This window comes from Cotesia glomerata, linkage group LG9, assembly GCF_020080835.1.
Source record: "Cotesia glomerata isolate CgM1 linkage group LG9, MPM_Cglom_v2.3, whole genome shotgun sequence".
NCBI lineage: Eukaryota > Metazoa > Arthropoda > Insecta > Hymenoptera > Braconidae > Cotesia > Cotesia glomerata.
Window position 1 is genome coordinate 14,251,355 of NC_058166.1, and position 24,514 is coordinate 14,275,868.

Below are 24,514 nucleotides of genomic sequence, written 5' to 3' on the forward strand. Positions count from 1 at the left end.
CAGACTATTGCTCCCTTACTTCCACTCACGGAAAATATCGAAAGTCGCTAACTTCAAACATGGTTTATAAACAAATGAATACCGCTCGTTTATGTCATTTTTGATAAAAAATACTTGTTATAACTTCAATTAAATATTCTCAGTTTTTCAAAAAAATCCTAAGAAAAGTATGGTTGTTATTCAATAAAATGTTCACTTTAACTACGGTCAGGATAGGGAATACATGTTACATATACAATTTTCAATTGCTAATATTTCGAAAATTAGCACCGCAAGGACTATTAAAAAAAATTTATTCGTATGGAGGACATTTAACCCTTCAGCACTCTCGCAAAATGATTTACTATCATTACTCGCGCGATGAGAAAAACTCTCACGCCTTTTGTGGGAGCGCACGCATGCTTATAGCCCCTTTAATTTAAAAAATCTCAAACAAGATAAATTTTTTAAAACAAAAAAAATTGACTTATTTAAAAATAATAATTAATAATAATACATCCAAACATAAATGCACTCTTACGGAAACCTCCGCTGTACCTATCAGACCCGATTTTTTAAATTCTGACCCCCCTACTTTACTATTGCGATGAGAAAATATCTCACAGAGTTAATAAAATTTATTTTATTTTTTTATAGTATAGAACAATTAAAATAATAATATTGCAGTCTGAAATAATATTAATTTTTTGGCAGATAGAAAAAAAATCATATCGTCATTCCATTTGAAATTTGAAAGAAAATTTGAGTTATTGATGAGCGTGAGAGAAAATCTCATAGCGAGAGTACTGAAGGGTTAAAAGTACGCGTATTCAAAAATTGAAGATTATTGTAAAAAGTGATTTTTCACGGAACCTCCTTAAGTAAAATAATTAGTTTATGAAATTTTATCTTCAATTAGTCGGAACTAGACTTTTAAAATAAATTACCCAACAAGTTATACTTCTAAAATCAAATTTATTAATAAAAAACTCTATAGTTGAAAACTGACATTCGATAAGTTAACTTAACTCTATTAAACGACTTTTCGATACAAAATTTATTAATAAACGAGATTACAGTTACTCCTTCGTTACATTATCAGATAACTAATAATATAACTAATAATCATCGCTGTTATTCAACGACTATGACTTGTTTTTTTCTTGTTGCTTAATCCTGTAGTCTGACAGCGCCGCTTTGATTGCGTCTTCAGCAAGCACTAAACAATAATTATTATTAATATTTTGATTGATATTACCCAACAAAAAAAATTTTAAATAAATAATCTACTAAATATAATTAACTCACTCGAACAGTGTAGCTTGACAGGTGGAAGGCAAAGTTCCTTAGCAATGTAAGTATTTTTCAAAGCCAGGGCTTCGTCAACCTTAATAGCAATAAATAATTATTTCAAAAATCAATAATGAACTAATAAGTTAAAAAAAAATTATTAATAAATGATTGTAGTAATTATTTACAGTTTTTCCTTTAACCCATTCGGTAGCGAGAGAACTTGACGCAATAGCAGATCCACAGCCAAAAGTTTTGAATTTAGCATCCACAATTTTACCATCATCATCGACTTTTATCTGCAACTTCATAACATCTCCACATGCTGGTGCTCCAACAAGACCGGTACCAACCTGCTTGTCATTCTTATCCATCGACCCGACATTCCTTGGGTTTTCATAATGATCCAATACCTGTTTTTATTAATCATTATTAATTATTCAACTAAGTGATAATAATAAATAATACTAAAGTGAGCCAACGTTTTTAATTTTTTTTTCAGTTATTGAATTATAAAAAAAAAATATTTTTTAAAAATCGCACTTACAGTTTTTTACAAATGAAATTTTTTTTTTTGTAATAATTTTTTCAATAAAATAAAATTCTAAAAATTTTCAGATGTCGGCTAACTTAATTTTCATGAATAATAATAATTATTACTATATATTGAGTTGTCATTGCAAAATATTGAGAAACAAAATAAATATAATTTACGACGAATATTTATCAAAATACTTACGTTCGCGTGATAAAAAACACTAGGAACACTGCGAGATACTAATCTTGAAGATTCGAGAAGCTTCAATGGCAATGCACGGCACAAAGCCATCATTTATTTAATTTTTAGTTTTTTAACAATATCAGCCGGATAAATATTTACTGCTTACTAGGGTTACGTTTTTAACACTGAACTAAGGTAATGATTACTCCACAGCTAGAAGATTGTCAGCTACGCAGTTAGAAACCACTGCCAGAGACACACAAAATGGCCGCCAGTTTTGGCGCCAATTCTGTCTAATGAATATTCGAGACGTATGATAAAAAAATGGAGCTTATAGAATTTTTGGGTGATTTTTAATCAAATATTCGATAATTCAATTAAATATTCATGAAGATTAACATTTTTAATTTGTTAGATTTAAATTATTGAAGTATAAGTGACTTACCAAACTGGAATCGTACTGCGCATTAGATGAAAGCTGACTCGGAAGTTCAAACTGCCGCAAAATGTTTATTATTATTTATAATAAAGTAAAAAAATATATAAAAATTTTTAAATAAATAAAATGACACTGAAGTTCACAGATATTAAAAATTTTTTAGAATTTTATAGCAATTGAATTATTATAAAAAAAATTTAATTAAAAAACTCCACATGTGAAGATTAATAAAAATCACAAGTGAAAATTTTTACAAGCATTTTTTTATCATAATTTATTTGTTATAAAAATTTTTTAAAATTGACAGCTGACAGCTAACTTCAGTATCATTAAATAAAATTTATATCTTAATAAAAAAATATAATTAAGCACTTTCTAAATAGAAATCAGATTCTACACTCGATATTTAACTTTAAAACACTAACGCGACTTTAAAATTACCGGCACTTTTTATGTTTACAAATAAAAAATTTAATGTCACAATAAAACTTATTTAAAATATGAAATTAATTTATTATTAAACTTGAATTGAATTAATTTATTAAAAGAAATTAATAAAACACCGTTAAACTATTAAAATTAAAATTTATTTCACTAATCACCAAATAAAGAACGAACCACCAGCACCCATTTCAGAGATGATAATTTACTGAAAGTCGGCTGCAGAATCGGCGCTTCTGCGCGGTACGTCTTCTTTTAAACGCTCCTGCCGGGAGTAGGAGTGGGGAGTGTGACCTTTTGCTGTTTGTTTTGGCGGTAAAATTCAAACTAGTAACAAAAATTAAGAAAATTTTTCTCACCCCCGGGCGGAAAGTGTCAACTTTCGTCCCGCTGCGCTAAACGAAAATACCGCTTTCCGCCTCCGTCGAGGAGAATAGTATATTACACATCTAGGGAAGTAAAGTAAGAAATGTCTCAGATCACATGTAATTGTTGGCCGAGGCGAAGCCGAGGTCAACAAACATGTGATCTGAGGCTTTCTTATTTACTTCCCGTGGAGTGTATACTATTTTTTTGTCCGACGAAGGCGGAAAGCGGCAACTTAGTTTAGCGCAGCGGGACGAAAGTTGTCACTTTCCGCCCGGAGGGCAAAAAAAATAGTATACACACCACGTGCAGTAAATAAGAAAGCCTTAGATCAAATGTTTATTGACCTCGGCTTCGCCTCGGACAACAATTACATGTGATCTGAGACATTTTTTATTTTACTGCCCTAAATGTGTAATATACTATTAAGTTGATAACCGCAAGTTCTTCGTTACCGAGGATCAAGTGTTAAAAATATAAATGTCAGCTGATATTTTTTTATTGAATGTAAATAAAACAAAGAGCTACTGTTTAAGTTAATACAATGACTATTATTCACTTAGTTAAATAAATTTAATTTAATAGCAAATATTTATAAGCCGTTATTGTAGTTTATAATTAAAATAATTATGCAGAGTGCGTTTATTTTATCGGAGTACGAAGATATCAATGTTTTGTTATTAAAACCCATCGCTGCAACGCAGAGAATAAAGGTAATTATTATTAGATTGTTATTAATAAATTTAATCATCAAGTTGATTAATAAAGTTTTTTTTTTTTTTAGTATACGTGTTTCAATGTATCAGCGAGCTACATCGCTCTTGGGTCTACTAGTGGTAGTATTTATTTATTTACACGCGAGCCATGTACTTTTCAACAAGTGATACCTCTATCAGTAAGTTATTTTAATTTTATTTACTTGAGATAAATTATATTTAAATAAAACTGATTGTTATAAATGTAAATTTTAATTAATTTTTTTTTTTTCATTTAATAAAGGAAGGGCCAGTTACTCATGTTCTGCTGTCACCTGACGAAAAAACTCTGGCGTTGTCTACAAAACGGGGCAGTGTCTGTGTAATTAATATTAAACCTGTTAAATTAATATCAATTATTTCAAATGAACACATTGATACAGTGATTACTTGTTTATGCTGGAATGACAAAAGTTCTGAAATTTATGTCGGTGACAACAATGGAAAAGTTTCTACTATTGTACTGTCTATTTTTACAGTAAGTTTTATTATTTGTTATAATTTTAGGTTAATTTATTGTTAAAGTTATTTTTAATTATAGGAAAATTTTAATTCAATAATCTATATTATTAAGAGAATAAGAAAAATTTTGTTTCCAGGATCGTCATATGATAAAATCGTTTTTTTTAATGTCATTGCAAAAGTCTTGACTTGAATTTGTGCCTTTTCGAGACTTCATTTCATTCTTTCCGATAGTCAATTTATGATGATCAGTATTTAGGCTGCATTCGAAAATGCTCAATCTCTGTATACGTAATTAAGAAATGACCTTGTATCTTGTGAAATATTGACATTTGTAAAAATATAAGCTCACCCCGACATTGCACTCATTGAGACCTTTCATTTGAGTACCCACATCAATTTTTCATATATTTATATATATTATATATATATGTATATATGAAAAATATATCAAAATGCATGTGGGTACTCAAATGAAAGCTCTTGATGAGTGCAACATCGAAATGAGTTTATATCTTAAAAAATGTCAATAATTAAGGAATGACATTGTATCTTGTCAACTAATGATATTTTTAAAGATATAAGCTCACCTCGACAATACACTCATCGAGACCTTTCCTTTGAGTACCCACATCAATTTTTCATATATTTATATTATTATATATATAAATATATATATATATATATATATATATATAGCAGCATATATATATATATACATATATATATACAGGGTGTCCCAAAAGTCACGGACACCATTGTAGCATCTGATGAAAATAATAATTTTGAGACGAAAAGTCCTTAGCCATTTTTTAATTAACCGCATAGATAATTAATTATTAATTAAAAATAACGTCTCTTTATTTGTTAGAGAGAGCGCCAGTGTCCAGTAAAGTATGTGCCAAACAAAGACACAACTAATTGTATGGCTAACTAGCTTCTATAGCTAACGTAGTCACATATATTTACTTACACATTCACACGTGCAAGCTTCTTCGTTTGGAACGCACTTGACTGGACACTAGTGCTCTCTCTCTAACGCATAAAAGGACGTTATTTTAATTAATAATTAATTATCTATGCGTCTGATTAAAAAATGGCTAAGGACTTTTCGTCTCAGAATTATTTTGTTTATCAGATGCTACAATGGCGTCCGTTACTTCTGGGACACTGTATATATATATATATATAAATGCATGTAGGTACTCAAATGAAAACTCTTGACGATTGTAACACCAGGATAAGTTTATATCTTTAAAAACGTCAATATTTAAGAAAGTACAGTGCAATTTAACAAAAGTCATTATTTAAAAAAGTAAAATTTTATTTATTTATAGTTCACAAGTCACGGCAGTCACATAGTGACTGCAAGGTTGCTAGTTTAATAATTAATTTTGAAATTTTTAACTTAGATTTTTTTGATTATAAAAAATTGATGTTTTTCTTCAACTGGAAGAAACTTTCATAATAAAAAAATTTCTTATTTAACAAAAGAAAAAATTTTATAATAAAAAAAATTGTAGAACTATTTTTTTTAACAATGTAAAAATTAATTTTTATAAAATTTCTCTACTAAAATCATTTATTATTTTTTGAATTTCAATCAATTTAATTGAATAAATTGTATTCAATTTATTTAAGTAAAATAAAAATTAATAATTTTAAAAATTCATTACCAAACAATTTTTAATTTTTTTTAAATTAAATCAACACTTACTAAATTTTTCATGATACAAATCAACAAATTTAAATTCCAGGTTAATGGAATGTTCCCAGCACCATCATGCGCACTGATGCACCTGGACTCGTCAGTAGTCCAAATGGACTACTCATCCCACTACTTACTAGTATCAACCTTGAGCCGTTGTTACATATGCGACACATCTCAGGAGCAGTTCAAACAAATAGGTAACAAATCTCGGGACGGCGAGTACGGTGGCTGTTTCTTCAAATCCGAACAATCAAAACCTCAATATAATTCATCAATCATGAGCAACAGCTCAGAAGTAGACACCACTAGCGATAGAGTGCCAAAATCCATCGGTAGCATGATAGGATTAAACGAAGAACCAGACGAAAATCTGGTAATCTACTGCACACGACCTGGATATCGTCTGTGGGAAGTAAACGTGTCTGGTACAGTAGTAAAGACTCACCAGTTCAAGGAAGCGCTTCAGCCTCCTTCAAAAATCTTCAAATCTTCTTCCATAAAATCAAATTGTGATAACACAAGCTCAAATACTCAAACTCAAACTCAAACTATTAATTTTTCCAGGTTAAAAATCATTAACAAAAAGTACTTGCTCTCTTACACTGGAAATAATATATTTATAATAGACCCAATAAGCACAACAATTTTATCGACTGAATTTAACAATATATTTATGATAAATATTATTGAAGACCGAGTTTATATTATGACAACTCTAGGTACCTTTCATTCTTTATTACTCTCTACGCCAGATTATTTAATTTTAAAGCTCTACGAGTGCAAATTACTCGAGGATTGTCTGCAATCGTGTAAATTATATCGCAGTGATTTTACAAATGGCTCTGATAATGATATTAATGTAATAACTCCAATAATTGCGTCAATACAATCAAATTTCACACCTCAGAGATTAAATTCCGGAATTGTTGTCGTTAATTCTGGTCATGGATTTTTGAACGACGATTACAATAACTATGTGCTGGATAATGATAATGAAAAATGTTCTAGAGAACATCCAGAGCTTCCTGACAATTCAGATGAGATTATCTTCACAAATCGGCTGGAAAATATGAAAATTAGCAATGGAGACAAGAATGAAGAAAGCAGGGATGAAAATTTAGAATCTCTGTTTAAAAATGAACTTACAAGTATCCAAACTGACGTAGAACCGATTTACGAGCTGATAAATTCATTAAAAAGCTCCTTGAGTGAAGAAATAATTAAGAAAATATTGGATAGTATAGCGCGGATCAAAACAAAGTATGATATAGTTGAATTAAAGCAATTTATTTATGAGATAATACGTTCAGTAGAGCGTCATTATTTTACTGTCTTGTTGGAAAGTATTGTTATGATTGATTTATTTGTAGAAAATAATTTAGTGATTGATGAAATCACCCGGGCGTTTATTGACTTTAATTCTGGTACTCGATGCATTTGCGAGAGAGAAAGAGAGTCGTCGGGTGATACAGAGCCAAAGTTTATGGAAGTAGGGATAAATTTACTTAAATTTGATAAAAACAAAGGTATTTATTTGTGTAGCAAAGTACCCTGGATGTGGGAGGAGTATTTTCGGATTTATTATTACTTAGAACGTGATATTATTCCACTGTGCCTTCAGAGCAGAGACAATAATGGTATTGCTAATTTGTTTACACTTATTGAAGAAAAAGAGGAAAAGGAATTTTGGGAGTATGCTGCTGAGAATTATAAAATCATGGAGAAGGGAATTTGTTTGATATGCAGAAAGTCTGTTGATCGGGATGATCAGCGAGAAATAATCGATTGGAGCGAAATTACGCGGCTGATTATTAAGAAAAAAAATATTTATGCTGCAGTTAAGTTTGTTAAACATCTGGAACAATTACTACCGCATGTTAAATTAAAAGAAAGGCAAGTTTATTTTATTATTTTTATTTTTATCAATACAAGTTTTAGATTTTTTTAGATGAAATGAATTTTTATAAGTAATTTGTTTTTTGTTCGTACATTTGATAATTTAATTTTTTTTTTTTAGTGTTTATCAGACGATAATATTTACAAAATTATTGGATCGCCATGGACTTGATCATACAGTTGAATTTGATAGGAATAAACTGACTAATGAATATAATTCTATATGTTCATCAGAAGTATGTAATTTTTATTAAATATTTTACTATTTTTATTAGCAAGGTACCAAATTTTAGATAAAATTTATTTGTATTTTATAAAAATTTTGGTTTAATTTAATTAAAAAATAAGAAATAATTTTTTTTAAAGTATTAAGTTAGGTAGTTCGCTAATGAAAACACCTAGAGGAAAAATTTTTAGCACAAGAATAATTTTTTTATGAACAGTATATATGAATTTATTTAATAAGTTTTTTTAATTAATAATTGACGCTTTTAATGAATCAATGATAAAATTTTAGCTTCGTGATAATCTATCTTAAATAATAAATCGCGTGCCAAATGCCAAAAGGGCGTATTACAGCATTCAGATAGGGTTCCATGCCACAAAGGCGTATAAAAAAAATTTTGTTTGCCATTTTTAGAATCGCTCGAAACGTAAAAATCTGCAGAAAAAAAAATTTGACGTACGATATACGCCCTTTTGGCTTTAGGAAATTTTTTTTCATTTTTAGGCTTAGAACATGTTTACAAAACGATTGACACCAAAAAAAAAAAAATTATACGTTCCTTTGGGCTTTGCAAAGCCAAAAGGGCGTATAAACCAATGACTCACCGATTTTAGAAAATTTTTAATTTTCTAAGCGGAAAGTTAAAAATTATACGCCCTTTTGGTTTTAGATCACTAAATTTTTAGTATTCTAAAGCCAAAAAAAGGCTTATAACTTGAGACATACTCCCTTTTGGCTTTGGAAATTTATTTTTCATTATTAAACTAAGAACATGTTAACAAAACGATTGGCACCAAAAAAAAAAATTATACGCCCTTTTGGCATTCGGCACGCGAAATGACTTGATTATCTTTCAGGCAAAAAAAATACAATTTAAAATTTTAGCTTCGTGTTAATTTATCTTAAATAATAAATAACTTATTTATCTTTCAAACAAGAAAAATACAATTTATAATTTTAGAAATAAAATTTTAGCTTCGTGATAATTTATCTTAAATAATAAATAACTTATTTGTCTTTCAGGCAAAAAAAATACAATTTAAAATTTCAGCTTCGTGATAATTTATCTTAAATAATAAATGACTTATTTATCTTTCAGACAAAAAAAAATACAATTTAAAATTTTAGCTTCATAATAATTTATCTTAAATAATAAATGACTTATTTATTTTTCAGGCAAAAAAAATACTCAAAGAATCGTTGGAAAAAGATCTCGAAAAACAACTAGTTAATAAAAATTTATTTGGCAGTGGTGTTTATCACTGGGGAATTAAGTTCAAAACAAAATCATCGATATGTTCTTCCTGTACCCTGTCATTACAAACGCCAGTACTTTTAGGAAATAATGGAATATCAATATTTCCATGTGGTCATGCTTATCACGTAAATTGTCTCTTACAAAAAAAAACAACAAAATGTCTTCTTCATTAGTTTAAATAAAGTATTTTAAATAATAACAATAAATGTATATATAATACAAACTTTTAAAAGTTAATTAAAGATTTTTAGATACAATTTTTGTGCCAAAAAATAAAATAAAATACTCTCTACTTATAAAATAAAAAATGTATTTGTTAAATTTTATTAATCAATATATTTAACAAAAAATATTTATAAATCAATTTGTTTTATTTTTAAATTCCTCAGTCATTTAATTAAGTACTTAATTTTTTAATTATTCAGTACAAGAGTACACTGTGGTTAACTATTGATTTTTAAGTTTCATTAAATATTAAAATATAAAAAGTACTTTTGAAATATTTAACAACAACCTTGATACAAGGCAAGATAAAAAAATATTGACAGAATTTTAAATATTAATTATTTAAATTTAAACATCTACAATTTACACAATAATAAATAACAGTTTAAAAAATATCAGACAAATTTGTAACATCGAGACATAAAATCTATCTTTGTAAGATACGTATATATATTTTATGTATATAAATAATAATTTATATTTAATCTCTCGGTTATTATAACACTTACCTTAAATCATTTATTATTATTTTTATAATAATTACATTTTATCACAGTCTTTATGCATATATCGCAAGAGTAATGACTATGTTGACATGTTTCCTTTTTAAAGATACCTACCGATACAGGATGCTCGTCTTTTAAATAAATACAATCTGTATTACAATCGTTTATTTCATTTCTCATTCATTATAGAACAAAAATTTATTGATTTTTTTAAATGCAAATTGAACGATAACAACCTCAACTTCTTAATTTTTTTTTCATTTTTGTTTACGACTATTGCATTCATAATATTCTCATAATTTTTTTTTATGAATAAAAGAATTTTAACATAAAAAAAAAAAATAAATTTTTTAGAATTTTCTATATAAAAAAAATTCTATTTGATGAGATAGTTTAAAAATATCGCTTGTATATTTTTATATTTATTTTTTGTCGCATTTATAAAATGAAAATTTTTTCTAATTCAATTGATGATAAATAAAAATTCTTTATTTGACACTGTTTAATTGTAAGAGTTTTTTTTTTTTTTTTGAACAAAATGCGATATTTTTCAGCGTCTTATAAACTACTAGATTTTTTTTGCATTGAGTAATTTGTTTTTACATTTTCAATTATATATACAATTTGCATTTTTGACGTCATGACAAACTTACCCTGCAAGCCTTTATTCTGTATTATTTTGAAGTATTGTTGATTGGTGTTATCGCAGTTTTGTAAATAATTCATTGCTTATTAATAATAATAATAATAATAATAATATGAAAATAAATGTTTCAAAATATTAACAATTAACAAAAGAAACAAACAGTGAAAAGTGAAATAAAAAAATAATTCAATACATAAGGATTAAATTAAAAAAAAAAAATAATAATTTTCAGAGAGAAAGAAAAAAAATATTATAATGTAAAATATTGCTTATTGCAATACTTTGTTCTAAGTATCGACAGTTATGAAAGAAAAAAAAATTTTTTTTTTTTCATTTAAATTAAGATAAATATTCCAATTATTGAGTTTAACTTTTAAAACGATTTTAACAAAAAATGACTAAATTATTTCTTTAAAAAAACAAAATAAAACTGAAAAATTGGGATATTTATCTTATGTATAAAATTTATCACAGCCTTAAGACTTCAATAATCGTTGAGAAGTATTCGTTTATGAAAATATACATCAAAAGAGCAACGTTTAAATAATAAAACGTTGTTGAAGAATCTAATAAAAATTCAATCTTTCATTCTCAAAATATAAAAACAATTATATTGTTTTTATATTTCTTAATACGTTTCACCTGTAGTTTTATTATTAATCAATAAATACTTAAATTGAAATATTTAAATAACTTAAAAAACAATCATTCTCTAGCATTAATTACAGCATTGAATAATTAATAACAAAACTATAGGTGGATATATAAATATTCTTAAATTATGATTCGTGTAATAGACCATTTAAAAGCAGCATGCATTTGACAACTCGACAATATTAAAATATTTATATAAATATTAATAAATATATGTATAAATTTATGTATAACATAAAAAAGACAGGAATATTTCGGTTGTTGGAATTATCTACGGGAGACTACGGTATTTTCTTCGGTTTATATAAAGATCTTTACTAAGATATTCCGTGAGAAATGTAAGTTAGTATTTTAAGTATAAATCCACTAATCTAATCTAGCTTATAAATTGTTAAACAATAAAAAAAAATACGTAAACTACTTAGCGCTAAAAAATATACATAAAAAATGAAAAAATTTACAGCAAAATTTTGATTATGAATTGCAACAAACATTTCTCACAAAATTAAATATTATATATATGTATATATATCACAATAATGTGAAAACTACATACGTATTATTTTTCACAAATTGTCACATTTGTCAATTAATTGACAATTTAAATATGCAATAATATAAAATCGCTTATAAAATATTATTTAAAGCTTTTGTTAATTAAAATTGGTTTGTCCTTATAGTTTTGATTAAAAAAAAAATATTAACATATTTTTTTTTCTTACAAAAATCTTTTACATTATTTATATCTTTTAAATTATTTAAATAAAATTTTTAACACAAAAAAATAAACGCTACAATTTAGCAATTATTTTTTTTTTATACAGACAAACCACAATATCTAATTAAGCATTTAAATATAAAAATAATAATAATGATAATGGTAATAATAATAAGAATAATAATAATAGTAATAATAATAATGGTAAAAAAAGAAATAATAAATTAACAATTGTCTAGGATTAAGTGTTACAGATGAATAAAGTAAAGACATGTTCATTATTATATATTTTAAATCCGAATAATTTGTATTAGATTAACATACAGCTTGAATCGTCACCTTTAATCAATTAATTTAATTATCTTCAACATTTATTATCAAGTGACGTTTAGTTATTAATTATTTTTTTTTCTATATTCAAAAATTGCCTCATATAACGCGTTAGATAAAACACTTCACACTTTTTTTTTTTTTTTGTTTTTTTTCGACTGATTTTTCACTGTTGGTGATAGTTGTCAATTCTGTTGTCTACATTCATTCGCTTAAATAACTTTAACTTATTTTTTTAATTATTCCATATACTATGCATTCAGAATATATATATATTTTTTTTGTTTAATAATATCAATATATTTCGTGGCATGTTCCGTTAAAAATCATAAAAAAAAGTTACTCAAAATTGTCACTGTTCACACAATCGTTTTAGTTATGGAATAATTTAAATAGCGATCTGATATCAAAAAGATGCATTTAATTATCTCTATACTCTATGTTCGTAAACATATTGTAAATATATATAGATTTACAAGATATTAAATTTTAAAATGCCACTTTAATTTTAATATCAAACACAACGAGCACTAAATTCAAACCGTGTATGCTTACGTGACTGTGTAATAAGTGTTAGTTTATTAAAAAAAAAAAAAATATATATGGAATAAAGAATGTTGTATTAATATTTTTGACGTAACTATTATATAACATAGTCGCAGAATGTTATCAGGTCATTGTCTTGGTTGTTCATACTAGTGTCTAGAACGATGAGAAGAATCAGCACGTTCATCACGACGATCTCGTTCACGTTCTCGTTCTCGTTCAGGTTCACGTTCACGTTCTCGTTCTGCTGGGCGACGAGCTGTCTCACGTTCACGTTCTCTGTCACGATCACGTTCTCTGTATCGATCGTCGTAATACCTAGACAATGTAGATTAGTCAATTATGATTAACTTAAAATTAAATTATATCTAATTACAATTACAATAGTAATATTAGGTAGATTTCATAGAAATCAATCTTTTGCATTGGTCTCCATGTCGGAATTTTGTCGTAATATCTCTTAATTAGTCGAGTAAAGATAAAAAATAACATTAGTTAAAAAATTTATATATGTGGGTCATGTCAAATCGACCAATAGTTGAAATCGACCCCTTCCGATTTGGATGAAATTTGGTCACAAGTTTGCTTTTATCATAAAACGAAGTTGAGCTAAAGGAAAAAATTATGCAAAATTAAAAATTTCACCATTTTCAGGTTTTTCAAATTTATTTTTGTAATATCTCGAAAACTATTATAGTTACAGACATGGACCAAAGTTCATTTTAAAGGGGATACTTAGGACTATGAAAAAAATTTTTTTTTGAGTAAAATTTTTTAAAAATCAAAAAGTGGGAAAATTTTGAAATTTAAAAAATCGTAAAAATCAAGGCCCGCTATGAAATTTTTGGCTAATTTTTTTTACAGAGTACCTCTTACTCATCTTAAAATATCCTGAAATTTTCAAGAGGGTGTTTTTTTTTCGAAGATATAAATTTTTGAATTTAGGAAAAAAAATTTTTTTTTTTTTTAAACTTAGGATGATGTTAAGTTAAATAATTATTTATAATTTTTGATTGAAAAGACATGGCTAATTTTTGATAAATTCATGTGAAAGCTCATGAAATTACCTTTAATTTGACGTATATAACATCGACATTTTAACCATTTTTAGTTATTTTACCAAAATTAAGAGTTTTATTGAACCATTTTCAGGCAATGTCTAGTACAACAGACTTATGAATGTTATTCTGTCGAGAATTCTCAACAGATCTTAATGAAATTTAGTTTACAAATTCCTTAGACAATTAGCTTACATGAGCCTTAAAATGAGCGAAATTCTTCAATTAGTACAGAAATAGTAACTCTTCAAAATGATCAAACTTTTTGACAATTATTAATTATTTTTTTTTTAAATAAATTTCATTCCATGTCAAACGAAAGTTATTGAGACAAGATAATTAATTCTATGAAATCTACCTTCCATTTCGGGTACGGCCGAATAGCGTCTTTTTTTTACAATAAATAATTACAATTATTGTTTTTATACACATTTTAAATAATATTATAATTTATATTCAATAAATTATAACTACAATTATTATTATAATATCTATTATTAGATACATATATCAAAAATATTTTATTACCTAGATGGTTTTGCTGACGAAACAGGCGCAGCTTCAGCAGGTTCTTCTTTAACTCTTGGTCTGGATGATTGACGTGTTGTACTAATAGAAAATTTACAATTTATATTTTATAATTATGTCAATCATTATCACAATTTATCAGCACATCTCTCATACTCATTCTCTTACACAAACTTTCAATAAAATTTTTATAAATATTTACAACATTCATTTGATCTTCTTCATAACGTTAACACAACTTAAGAAAAAAAATATAACATTTTTATTTTAAATAATTTCAAAATAACAAACCTATAACATCCGCATTTATCTTAATTAATTTGTTAAAAAAATTCATTTTCATTATAATTATCTCAGACACGTCCAAATAGATAAAAATATTTCATGGCGTATTGTATTACAAAATAATTTCAGTTCCGAAAATATTTACAATAGCCATTAACATAATAATTCAATAATTATTCATAAAATCCATCGCAAATAATCATCAATAGTCATTTTCAGCATCAATTATTAAAAAAAAATATTTTTTTAATCTCTTTCAGTATAAATAAAATATAAATAAAGTAAAATTACAAGGACTTACCTCTCTTCTCTGCTGCGTTCACGGTACTCGCGATCACGTTCACGCTCACGATCCCTTTCACGACTGCGTGATCTTTCTCGTGGATATGTAGCTTCATTGTAGTAACGTTCACGATCACGTTCACGATCTCGATCACGTTCACGGTCACGGTCACGCTCACGATCACGTTCTCTTGAACGTTCACGGTATTCACGATCACGGCTCCTTGATCTTTCACGCCTGCGTCTGTGGCTTCGTTCTCTGTCCCGTGATCTTGACCGTTCTGTTGAAAAAATATTTATAAATAAATTTTTCTAAATCCATTAGTAAAACTTTTGGAAAATAATTTAGTAGATATTTACAAGTGGGGTCAACCATTTTAATTTTAATTTTTTTGAACGAAATTTCTATTATCGTAACCTTATTTTAATTATTGAAGTACTATTATGATAAATTATGACAAAAACAAGAGAAAATATTACAAAAGATGCAAAACCGAACCATGCGAAGCATACTTTTAATAAATAAATATACTAATATTAAACTAATGTTAAAGACACTGGGATGGTTTTCTATTAGGCAACAAATAATTTACAATACTTATATATTCATTTATAAAATGATAACTTAACACCAGCTTATCTTTATGAACTCATTCAATATAACAGTGAACGAAGTACATATAAGACAAGAAATCATCAACTATTAAATATTGATTGTACAAAAACACATACAGCAGAAAAGACCATTATTTACAAAGGATATGAATGATATAATAAATTGCCACCAAACGTTAAAAATGAAAAAAACAATAAATTTTAAAAGAGAATTGAAAGATTATATTAAACTATGTATAGATATGTAAGCTATTCATTTTTTAAATGTATAATTGACTTAATATTTTGTATTTTTTCTTTATGATTTTTTAATGTAGCAAAATAGTTTAAAAAAAAAAAAAAAAAAAACATTATTATTATTATTTTATTTTATTGATATATATTTGTTCAAAAAATGAACACTAAAAAAAAAAGTTGATTTTTAACAATTTAAAAAAATTTTCCAAATTTTCGAAAAAATTTATAAATTTTTTAGAAAATTGTGATATTCAACTTTTCTTTTTTTTTTTTAATTGTTCGTTTTTTTTTATATACTTTTCAAAAAAAATACATATCAAAAAAGATAAAATATAAATTTTCTCCAAAAACATGAGAACCAAAATTTTTTCCAACTTTTGAAGGCAAAAAAGCTATCGAAATCTTGATTTTTATTTTCAGGACATTTTTTATCTTAAATACGGCGTAAAAACAAGCAGAATAAAAAAAATTTGGAAATGTTAATTTTTCACCTAGTTATGGCCCAAAATGAGGTTGTCCCGACTTGTAAATAATTACCAATAATTTGCTCAAAACTTACCACGACGTGCAGATCCATAACTCTTGGTCTCAACACCTCGTAGAGTATCTTGCAGCGAGCTGATAAGAATTTTGCATCGATCATCTCCCGCGACCTTAGACTGTTTAATAAGAGATATCGCAGTGACAAGAGTCTCGATAGCACTGGCATACTCTCCAGCAGCAGCGTCAGACACAGCACGTGCAATAGCTGATGATGACACGGTTCTATTACGATCCATTATTACTTCAAACTCTTGTTCTCTTATTTGAGGTTGATCTTCCGGTCGATGATCAGCTCCTGGTGTTCCGTATGGCGTCTATGATTATAAATAAGTAATTAATCAATCAGCTGATCAAAAATGAACCTCATAAATTTTCAACAATAAATTTACCTGAGCAGGTGGTGGTCCATAGCCATGAGGAGGAGGATGAGGACCATGAGGTTGTGAATGCGGAGGACCATGAGGACCGTGAGGAGGTGCATGAGGAGGTCCGTGGGGTGGTGGGCCTCCGGCATGTTGTCCCGGATGCTGATGCGGTGGACCTTGTGAGAAAAATGCTGGATTTACGTGAGGAGCTGGTCCTCCAGGAGGTGGTCCTTGTGGTGGACCACCGTGGCCTGGTGGAGCGCCTCCTGGACCAGGAATCATTCCACCCATTCCTCCTGGAGGAGGTCCGCGTTGTGGTGGTCCTTGTTGTGGACCTTGCATGTGCTGGTGCTGAGGAAATCCTGGAGGTCCTTGTTGTCCGTGATGCATTCCTTATAATTATTATCGTTAACTCGATTTTGATATTTAAAAATTAATCTTTACTCACCAGGAGGTCGATTCCATTCTGGACGAGGTGGAGCACTTCGTGGGTCTCCGGGTGGACCACCGGGGTGACCTGGAGGTCGAGGAGGTCCTTGACCTGGTGGTCCAGGTGGGCCGCCATGGAACTGCTGTAATATAATATTCTAGTTGTAATTTTTTCGTATAAAATTATGAGCAGTGACATCAAGACTAGTCTAAAATTTAAGGTAGCTTAGTAGCCAAATGACTTAAACTTGACCCCATATTTTTTTATATTTATCCGAAAGATTATGATTAAATACATCTACCGAAAAAAAATCAGATTTTTTACCACATTGTTTATGAGATATAATTAATTAAAATTATGCAAAAATACATGAGCTCTATATATCTAATAAGTGTCCTTGTTCAATAATTTCCGAAATTAAGGACTTGTAAAAAATTGGCAAACTTGACATCACAAAAAAAACTTTCTAATAGATAGAACAATGTTTCATACGTATTCTATCAAAATTTTATAACGATTTACCACATGGTTTTAATTTAATTAACTTTTTAATATTATGAATTGGTTTCTATTTTCGTTGTTTCTCGGAGACATTACTCCTTCATATTTATCAGGGGAAAAAAAGCGACTTCTCGGTGCGCGGCAAATTTGAAATTGAAATATAATCATAAAGTTTTAATGCATTAAAATAAATTGCTATTTAACGTACACTAAAAGTTCATGTAAATTATAGCAGAGTTAACATATTGAAGTGATACTTGCAAATTTAAACAATAAATGGACACCGTGAGCAACTGTTTTAAGTACCGATCTTACATAACATAACTTATAACAGTTGTTATTGTTTTGTGACAGCCTAGTACTTGTCAGTTGATATTTTACTAATTATATAATTATAATTATTTAACCATAATTATGAATTGAATTTATTCAACTAAATTCTGATTAGAAATAATTTTATATTTTATGCTATTTTTCGAGTGATCACTTGCAAAAAAAAAAAAATATCTATTAATTTGACCTCGGATTGAGACTACCAAACTATAAAATAAAAAAAAAATTTTTATTGAGTAGAATGATAAATTTACCATTCCAGGAGGTCTATGTTGTCCAGGACCTGGTCCAGGTGGTCCTTGCTGAGGAGGTCCATTAGGCCGAGGGGGTCCAGGTGGTCCATTTGGCCTTGGGCCGTTCCAGTGCCCTTGCTGGTAACCCGGTGGCGGTGGACCTTGGTTAGGATGTCCAGGCATTCCGTGGTGAGGTCCTGGACCACCCATAGGTGGACCATGCATTCTTGGTGGACCTTGTTGACCTGGTCCTCCGGGACCTGGTGGTCCCATGCCAGGAGGCGGCATTCTTTGAGGTCTCGGTCCTTGGGGTGGACCCATCATCATTCTAGGCCCGTGGTTTTGTTGGGCATGTTGTGAGTGTTGGGGGTGCTGAGGATGCTGCTGATGAGGCGGCATCGGAGCTTGATGCTGATGTGGATTGTGAGGACGCTGACTCTGATTTTGCTGTGGAGCTGGAGCTGGTCTTGTTTTACACTGTGATTCGAACTATTAAGGATAAAAATATTATATTAGTTTATATTAATTAAAAACTTTTATTTATTTCAGTCAGTGTAAATAAAATAATTTTATAAACAGTACCTGGTTTAAAGCTTGCTTTGTGGGATATGTAACCATAGGATTTTGACCATGCAACTCTTTCTTCGGAAGTCGTTCCATACAAATTCGCATACTCTGCTCTGAACCGAGCGATATAACACAAAATCCTTTGGATTGTCCATTGGCACGATTTTCAAAGAATTTAACTTCGACAAAATCTGATACTCCAATACTTTGTACGCAATCTGTGATATCTTGATCGCTTGTCCACTATAACCGACAAAATTTATTAATATTGATTGTTTATCCACAAAGAGCTTGAGAATCTGCTTGTTTTGGATATTTTTGTAAATTACAAATTATTTTAAGTTTAATTTTTTAACTTTCTCAGTTATGAAAATGAAATTAGCCGATATTTACAAACTTTTATCATTTTTTTTATTGAAATAGTTATTAAAAAAAAAAAATTAGGAAAACGGTTGACCCTAAAGGCCATCCCTGCAACTTCCCGCTAATTCCGTTAATACCTGGCCACTTTTTTGAGCTCTTCGAGCTCAAAAGTACAATCTGTGGGTTGTTTTGAGCTCTCTAAACTCAAGAAGATACCTCTTCTATGCTTTTGAGCTCTTTAAGCTCAAAAGTCTGATAAAAGTTTCATAGAACACTATTTTTTGAATTTTCAAACCACAATAACTTTTGAATGAATGAACCGATTTTTACGTGGTTGGCGGCATTCTACGCAGTTTTTTAAGCCTCGTAAAGAATTTCTAAGTTTCAATTGGTAAAACAAGAAACTTCGGAGTAATTCCGAAAAACACTTTTTTGGGTTTTCTTTCCTGCACGATATTTCTCGAACGAATCAACCGATTTTGACCGGATTAGCGGCAATCGACGTGGTTTTTCAAGGTTAAGAGCTGATTAGTTTTTGGAATCGATCGGTGGAGCCGTTTAAAAGTTATCCAAAAAAAAACCACATTTGAAAAAAAGTTTTTCCTAGTTTTTTTTTTAGATTTTTCGATATCTATCGGTCCAAATCAGTCCAAATTGTGTTTAAAATCCAAGTTTGGCGAAGCCCTTTCGAATGACACCAACCGCGATGAAATCGGTTTAACCGTTCAAAAGTTATAAGAGGTTTACATACTTACACACACACACATACAGACATAGTGACACCCTCGCGGGAATAGTCAGGGAAGCTTCCTAGGACCTCAAAACGTTGAGATCTGATGAAAACTCGATTTTCGAAAAACGGGGTAAAATCAATAACTTCCCGATTTTTGAAAATTTTCAATTTTCTTAGCGGGAAGTTAAAAATTAAAAGAAAAGATTTCAAATATAGAAAATTTTAAGAATTTTACGTGCAATTTTTTTTTTAAGTATTTTTTTATTAATAATTTAATTGTTGAAAACATTCAAAAATTTTTGGACGTCAGCTAATTTTATTATTATTTCTCAGTTAATCATTAGTCATTAGTAAAATTTTCTGACTAAAATCAATGATAGTAAAAAAAAAAATTATCGAAATATTATGTAAAGTTGTTAATATTAGGAAAACAATTTTTTATTTTATTCTATATGAAGAAGTAATCAATATTGGTTCATAAATTTTTATTTTCAAAAATGATTCAAAATCACTATTTATACTTGATTACATGACAAAGACTGACACAAGAGAGGCGATAGTAAATAAATGTATTCAAAATATTAGTGTAGTAAGATTTTTGAGTTCTCCGTACAAAAATGAATCTTAGTTTATAATATTTTATTTTTTAGTTTTTATCATAATATATTTAACATTTAGTTACAGGCAGAAAAATCATAATAAAAAATGATATGTTACCAAAGTCTGATGCCTAATATCGACGTTCTAATTAGCAAATTGTCTAACTCCATTTTAGAGAATCTTCTATTGGTACGAAAAAAACAATTAGTTCAAAATTTATTATCACTTTAAAAAACCATTTAATATCATTATTATCTAATAGAGATATAATATTTAGGTTTGAATCATTTAAATAATTTATGATTCTCTAAAATATCCTCTGAAAAATAAGGAGTTAGACAAACTGCTAATTAGATCGTCAATATGTAGTATGAATATGTTGAAATTAGTTTGTAAGGAAAAAACTTTTTATGTATCTTAATATCTAAAAGTATCTAAAAATAATAATGTTAATATTTTTGTGAAACACATAACTGTGATACCAATAAAACTCAATCTATTTAACATTTGGTTTAATTAGTTCGAAAAGGAAATGCAGTCCTAACTCTATTTTATGACGTTAGACCCATGGGTCTCACAATGGGACTTTTATCTTTTACAATGTCTTTTTTCTTATATATCCTTATACAATTGTTTAATTTTTATTTAGCTAAAAACATCTGTATTTTGAAATATTAGAAGAGAGGTTTAGATCTCTTTATAAAATAGTTTTCGTTAGAGAATAAGTTAGTTCATAATGACTCTCTCAAGCGTTTCTCAAAACGCTATCCTTTAATAAAGATTAAATATCTTACGCTATAAAAGAAATTATTGATGTTATTTATTTATTTCACGATTTAACTATCCTTAACTTCCTACAAAGATATTCACATAAATTTATAATTCGACTTTTTAAAGTATTGACCATAAAATTGATGGGTATTTAAACGTATGGTATTCAATTCATAAATTTAAAGTATAGAATCTGACAAGCAGAAAATTGTAAAATAAACAATAAAATAAATAGTAAAATAAGTAATAAAATCACACATTGCTCCTCATAAATTTAAAAATCATAAATACAAAAATCCTTCATCAAAGCTGTTGTTTTTAAATAGTAAATAATGAAAGGATTAAATTTCACTAAAAAAATAATTAAAGCATACCCATGTTAAATTACCAACGTAAAGTTGGTGACGGCGTCCGATTTGATTAGGCTGTATGTTATTTCCGAGTTGATGGTAAGGAGCATTACCATTAGTTTCCTCGTTAGACACATTAGATGCATCAGCATCGCCGCCGCCTCCACTGGTGCTGTTGCTACCAGAAACTCCACCATTACCTCCAGAAGGAGCGGCTATTACATCGTCATATAAATCAACACCATCTCCAGCGAATTCGTCCTATAAATAATTAAAATAAATTAATTCACAATAATAATCATTAAGCCAACAAACAAAAATTAAATCAAATAAAAAAATTAACGGAGCATTGTTTGCTTAAATAATGAAATTGGGTATAAAAAAATAATGATAAAAAAGCTAAAATAAAAAACAATCATACAAATAATGATCACGACAATGATAGACATAGAACGGACATCTTCCAGTTAGATCACCATTTTGCTTTTTTTGATTTCCATCAACTACTCGCACTCCGATCGACCGAAAAGCAAAAAATAACAATGAAAATAGCTGGAAAATTTAAAGCATCGAGAGCTTTTATAAAACGGCACTAATACACTGCATCACAAGTACTAAAGTAGCCGGTGAAAAAAAAAACTAATGAATGCAGTAAGTGCCGCTTGTAAAACCGATCGTTATCACTGCACATACACGACGCCTAGATACAACCACATAATTCAATGTTTCTACGTGTTTACAGTACCGAAAAAAAAATTAAAAATGTAAATATTTATTAATAAAACAATAGAGTAATAAATAAAAGTAAAATTTAATTCATTTACCTGGGCGAAATCTTGCTCGAGATCATCGGCATACAAATCAATGTCACCATCCGCCATTTTACGCACACCGACGCTTACTGGCTTATACAGGGCTTCGGCTTCGGGCTTCGATGATCACCTACGACATACGACATCAGCGCCAGAACATGTGCCCTCCGAGCCTCTGAACTACCCAGCGTTATTTGGACGTGCTCGGAAAATTTTCCGGAAGCAAGATGAAATTGTTATTTTAAGTGAAATAGAACTAATTAAACTCTTACGTAAGAAAAACATGGATTATCTATTCCAGTATTATTTTTTTTTGGTATTAATTTAGTAAAAGTTTTTTGCAAATTAAAAATGAAAATTAATTTAGCAGATATTATGACATAAAAGTTAGCAGTCACTTAACAATTTTTTAATTTTATTTATTAAAAAAATTTGTTCCAAAAAATTATTTTTAAAAAATTCCATTTTTTATTTTTTTAAATTTCTACATCTCATTTTTTTGCCATAATTTATGTGCTATAAAATTTTAAAAATTATTAAATATATGCTAAATTAATTTTCATGTAGATATTTGACAGTTTTGAGTTTTTGTTACAAATAAATTATGGCAAAAAAAATTGACATCTAGAAATTGTAAAAAATAAAAAGTGCAATATTTTCAAAAATAATTTTTCGGAACAAATTTTTTTGTTAGAAAAAAATTAGAAAATTATGAAGTGACAGCTAAATTTAATCTCATATATATATTAAAATATGTATTTAGGCACAAATTTCATTATTTTTTTTAAGTAGTAAATTTATTTTTGTATTTATCCATAGTTTTTTAAATTAATTGTTTAATTTAATTTTAATTTATAAAATAAATTAAATGATTAAATTGAAGTTAGTTTAGTCTCAAAGCGAATGATGTATTCGATATATATCGAATTATTGAAAAAAAAAATATCGTGCTGACTTCTTATTGGTTAAAATTAACGCGCTCAGTTTAAATTTCTATCAAAATACTTCTATTTTACTAAGATTTAAATTAAGACTGCGCGCGCGCCTTTATTTCAGCCAATAAGAAATCAAGAATCATATTTTGCTAAACTAACTTCAGACTTTATATTCTAAAATACGTTGGAAAGTTGAAGTGCGCATGTGCAGATAGAAGAAGAAGAACAAGTTGAAAAAAGATAGAAATAGTCAGTCGTTGTCAGCCAAACGCACCCGTAACTCGCATCATCGACGCTCGGCAAAGTAAAATGTAGTATAAAATTAAATGGTGGTAATTAATATTATTCCAAATTGATATTTTAATTTAAAAATTATTTGTAGGGTATGTATTTTAACAATTCGTCCCCTGATAGCCATCTTAACTTAAACTTTTATTCAATCTACTGCCGAAATTTGTAGCCAACTTGATGAAAAAAGTTGCAAACCAAACGTTTTTACTTAAGTTGTCTACAAGTTACAGTGCAATTTGACGTCAAGACTTGCAGTACAAGTATTTTATTCAAGTTGTAGTAAAATTGTAGTACAATTTAACTAAAAGTTCGGTGTTAACTTGTATTCAAATTGGGGCTGTAGATTGCATTCAATTTGTTTACAACTATTGTACTATAAAAATTTACGGCAAACTTGATGTCAAGTTAACTGTAACTGCTGAAATGCAACTACTTTTAATCAAAGCGTGGCTATCAGGGTCATAGCAAAAAATTCAATAATCAACCAAAGGTAATGACCCAAAAAAAAATGAA

At 28.3% G+C, this 24,514-nt stretch overlaps 3 protein-coding genes and 1 long non-coding RNA gene across 8 annotated transcripts in view; 1 reads left to right on the forward strand and 3 right to left on the reverse strand.

The window, feature by feature from the left end:
* LOC123271149 overlaps window positions 1-2,521 on the reverse strand; it is a 317,780-nt gene extending 315,259 nt beyond the window's left edge. For all 3 annotated transcript variants that reach the window (XR_006510789.1, XR_006510788.1, XR_006510787.1), the window contains exon 1: window positions 2,436-2,521. This is a non-coding gene — a long non-coding RNA (uncharacterized LOC123271149). The remainder of the gene's footprint in view (window positions 1-2,435) is intronic.
* Window positions 935-2,187, reverse strand: LOC123271146 (iron-sulfur cluster assembly scaffold protein IscU). The gene is made up of 4 exons (XM_044737375.1): window positions 2,009-2,187; window positions 1,458-1,682; window positions 1,288-1,366; window positions 935-1,198 (listed from the first exon to the last, which is right to left on the reverse strand). The coding sequence occupies exons 1-4, from the start codon at window positions 2,099-2,101 to the stop codon at window positions 1,125-1,127; spliced, it is 471 nt and encodes a 156-aa protein (XP_044593310.1). The 5' UTR covers window positions 2,102-2,187; the 3' UTR covers window positions 935-1,124.
* Window positions 2,522-3,714: 1,193 nt separating the features above from the next.
* LOC123271570 lies at window positions 3,715-9,900 on the forward strand. Its single transcript, XM_044737936.1, has 6 exons — window positions 3,715-3,949; window positions 4,021-4,131; window positions 4,236-4,469; window positions 6,211-8,057; window positions 8,182-8,296; window positions 9,463-9,900. The coding sequence occupies exons 1-6, from the start codon at window positions 3,866-3,868 to the stop codon at window positions 9,715-9,717; spliced, it is 2,646 nt and encodes an 881-aa protein (XP_044593871.1). The 5' UTR covers window positions 3,715-3,865; the 3' UTR covers window positions 9,718-9,900.
* A 2,634-nt stretch (window positions 9,901-12,534) lies between these two features.
* On the reverse strand, window positions 12,535-22,938 carry LOC123271572 (cleavage and polyadenylation specificity factor subunit 6). Of its 3 annotated transcripts, none has more exons than XM_044737938.1 (10): window positions 22,788-22,938; window positions 21,988-22,224; window positions 19,162-19,389; window positions 18,601-19,068; window positions 17,531-17,654; window positions 17,107-17,453; window positions 16,734-17,031; window positions 15,342-15,603; window positions 14,756-14,836; window positions 12,535-13,487 (listed from the first exon to the last, which is right to left on the reverse strand). In XM_044737938.1, exons 1-10 carry the CDS (start codon window positions 22,842-22,844, stop codon window positions 13,319-13,321), a joined length of 2,271 nt encoding a protein of 756 aa, XP_044593873.1. In that variant the 5' UTR covers window positions 22,845-22,938; the 3' UTR covers window positions 12,535-13,318. The 3 variants fall into 3 exon arrangements, with proteins under 3 accessions (XP_044593873.1, XP_044593874.1, XP_044593872.1); XM_044737939.1 differs by having other exon boundaries at window positions 12,535-13,466; window positions 17,107-17,474; XM_044737937.1 differs by having other exon boundaries at window positions 17,107-17,474; window positions 22,788-22,937.
* Window positions 22,939-24,514: the final 1,576 nt, after the last annotated feature.

Coding starts and splice junctions, on each gene's coding strand:
- LOC123271146 (XM_044737375.1), bottom strand. CDS start 2,101: ATGATGGCTTTGTGCCGTGCATTGCCATTGAAGCTTCTCGAATCTTCA. Junction 1,683..2,008: donor GTGTTTTTTATCACGCGAAC/GTAAGTATTTTG, acceptor TAATAAAAACAG/GTATTGGATCATTATGAAAA. Junction 1,199..1,287: donor TGTCAAGCTACACTGTTCGA/GTGAGTTAATTA, acceptor ATTATTGTTTAG/TGCTTGCTGAAGACGCAATC.
- LOC123271572 (XM_044737937.1), bottom strand. CDS start 22,844: ATGGCGGATGGTGACATTGATTTGTATGCCGATGATCTCGAGCAAGAT. Junction 19,069..19,161: donor CAAAGCAAGCTTTAAACCAG/GTACTGTTTATA, acceptor TATCCTTAATAG/TTCGAATCACAGTGTAAAAC. Junction 13,488..14,755: donor TCGTCAGCAAAACCATCTAG/GTAATAAAATAT, acceptor TACATTGTCTAG/GTATTACGACGATCGATACA.
- LOC123271570 (XM_044737936.1), top strand. CDS start 3,866: ATGCAGAGTGCGTTTATTTTATCGGAGTACGAAGATATCAATGTTTTG. Junction 4,470..6,210: donor TTGTACTGTCTATTTTTACA/GTAAGTTTTATT, acceptor TTTAAATTCCAG/GTTAATGGAATGTTCCCAGC. Junction 8,058..8,181: donor CATGTTAAATTAAAAGAAAG/GCAAGTTTATTT, acceptor TTTTTTTTTTAG/TGTTTATCAGACGATAATAT.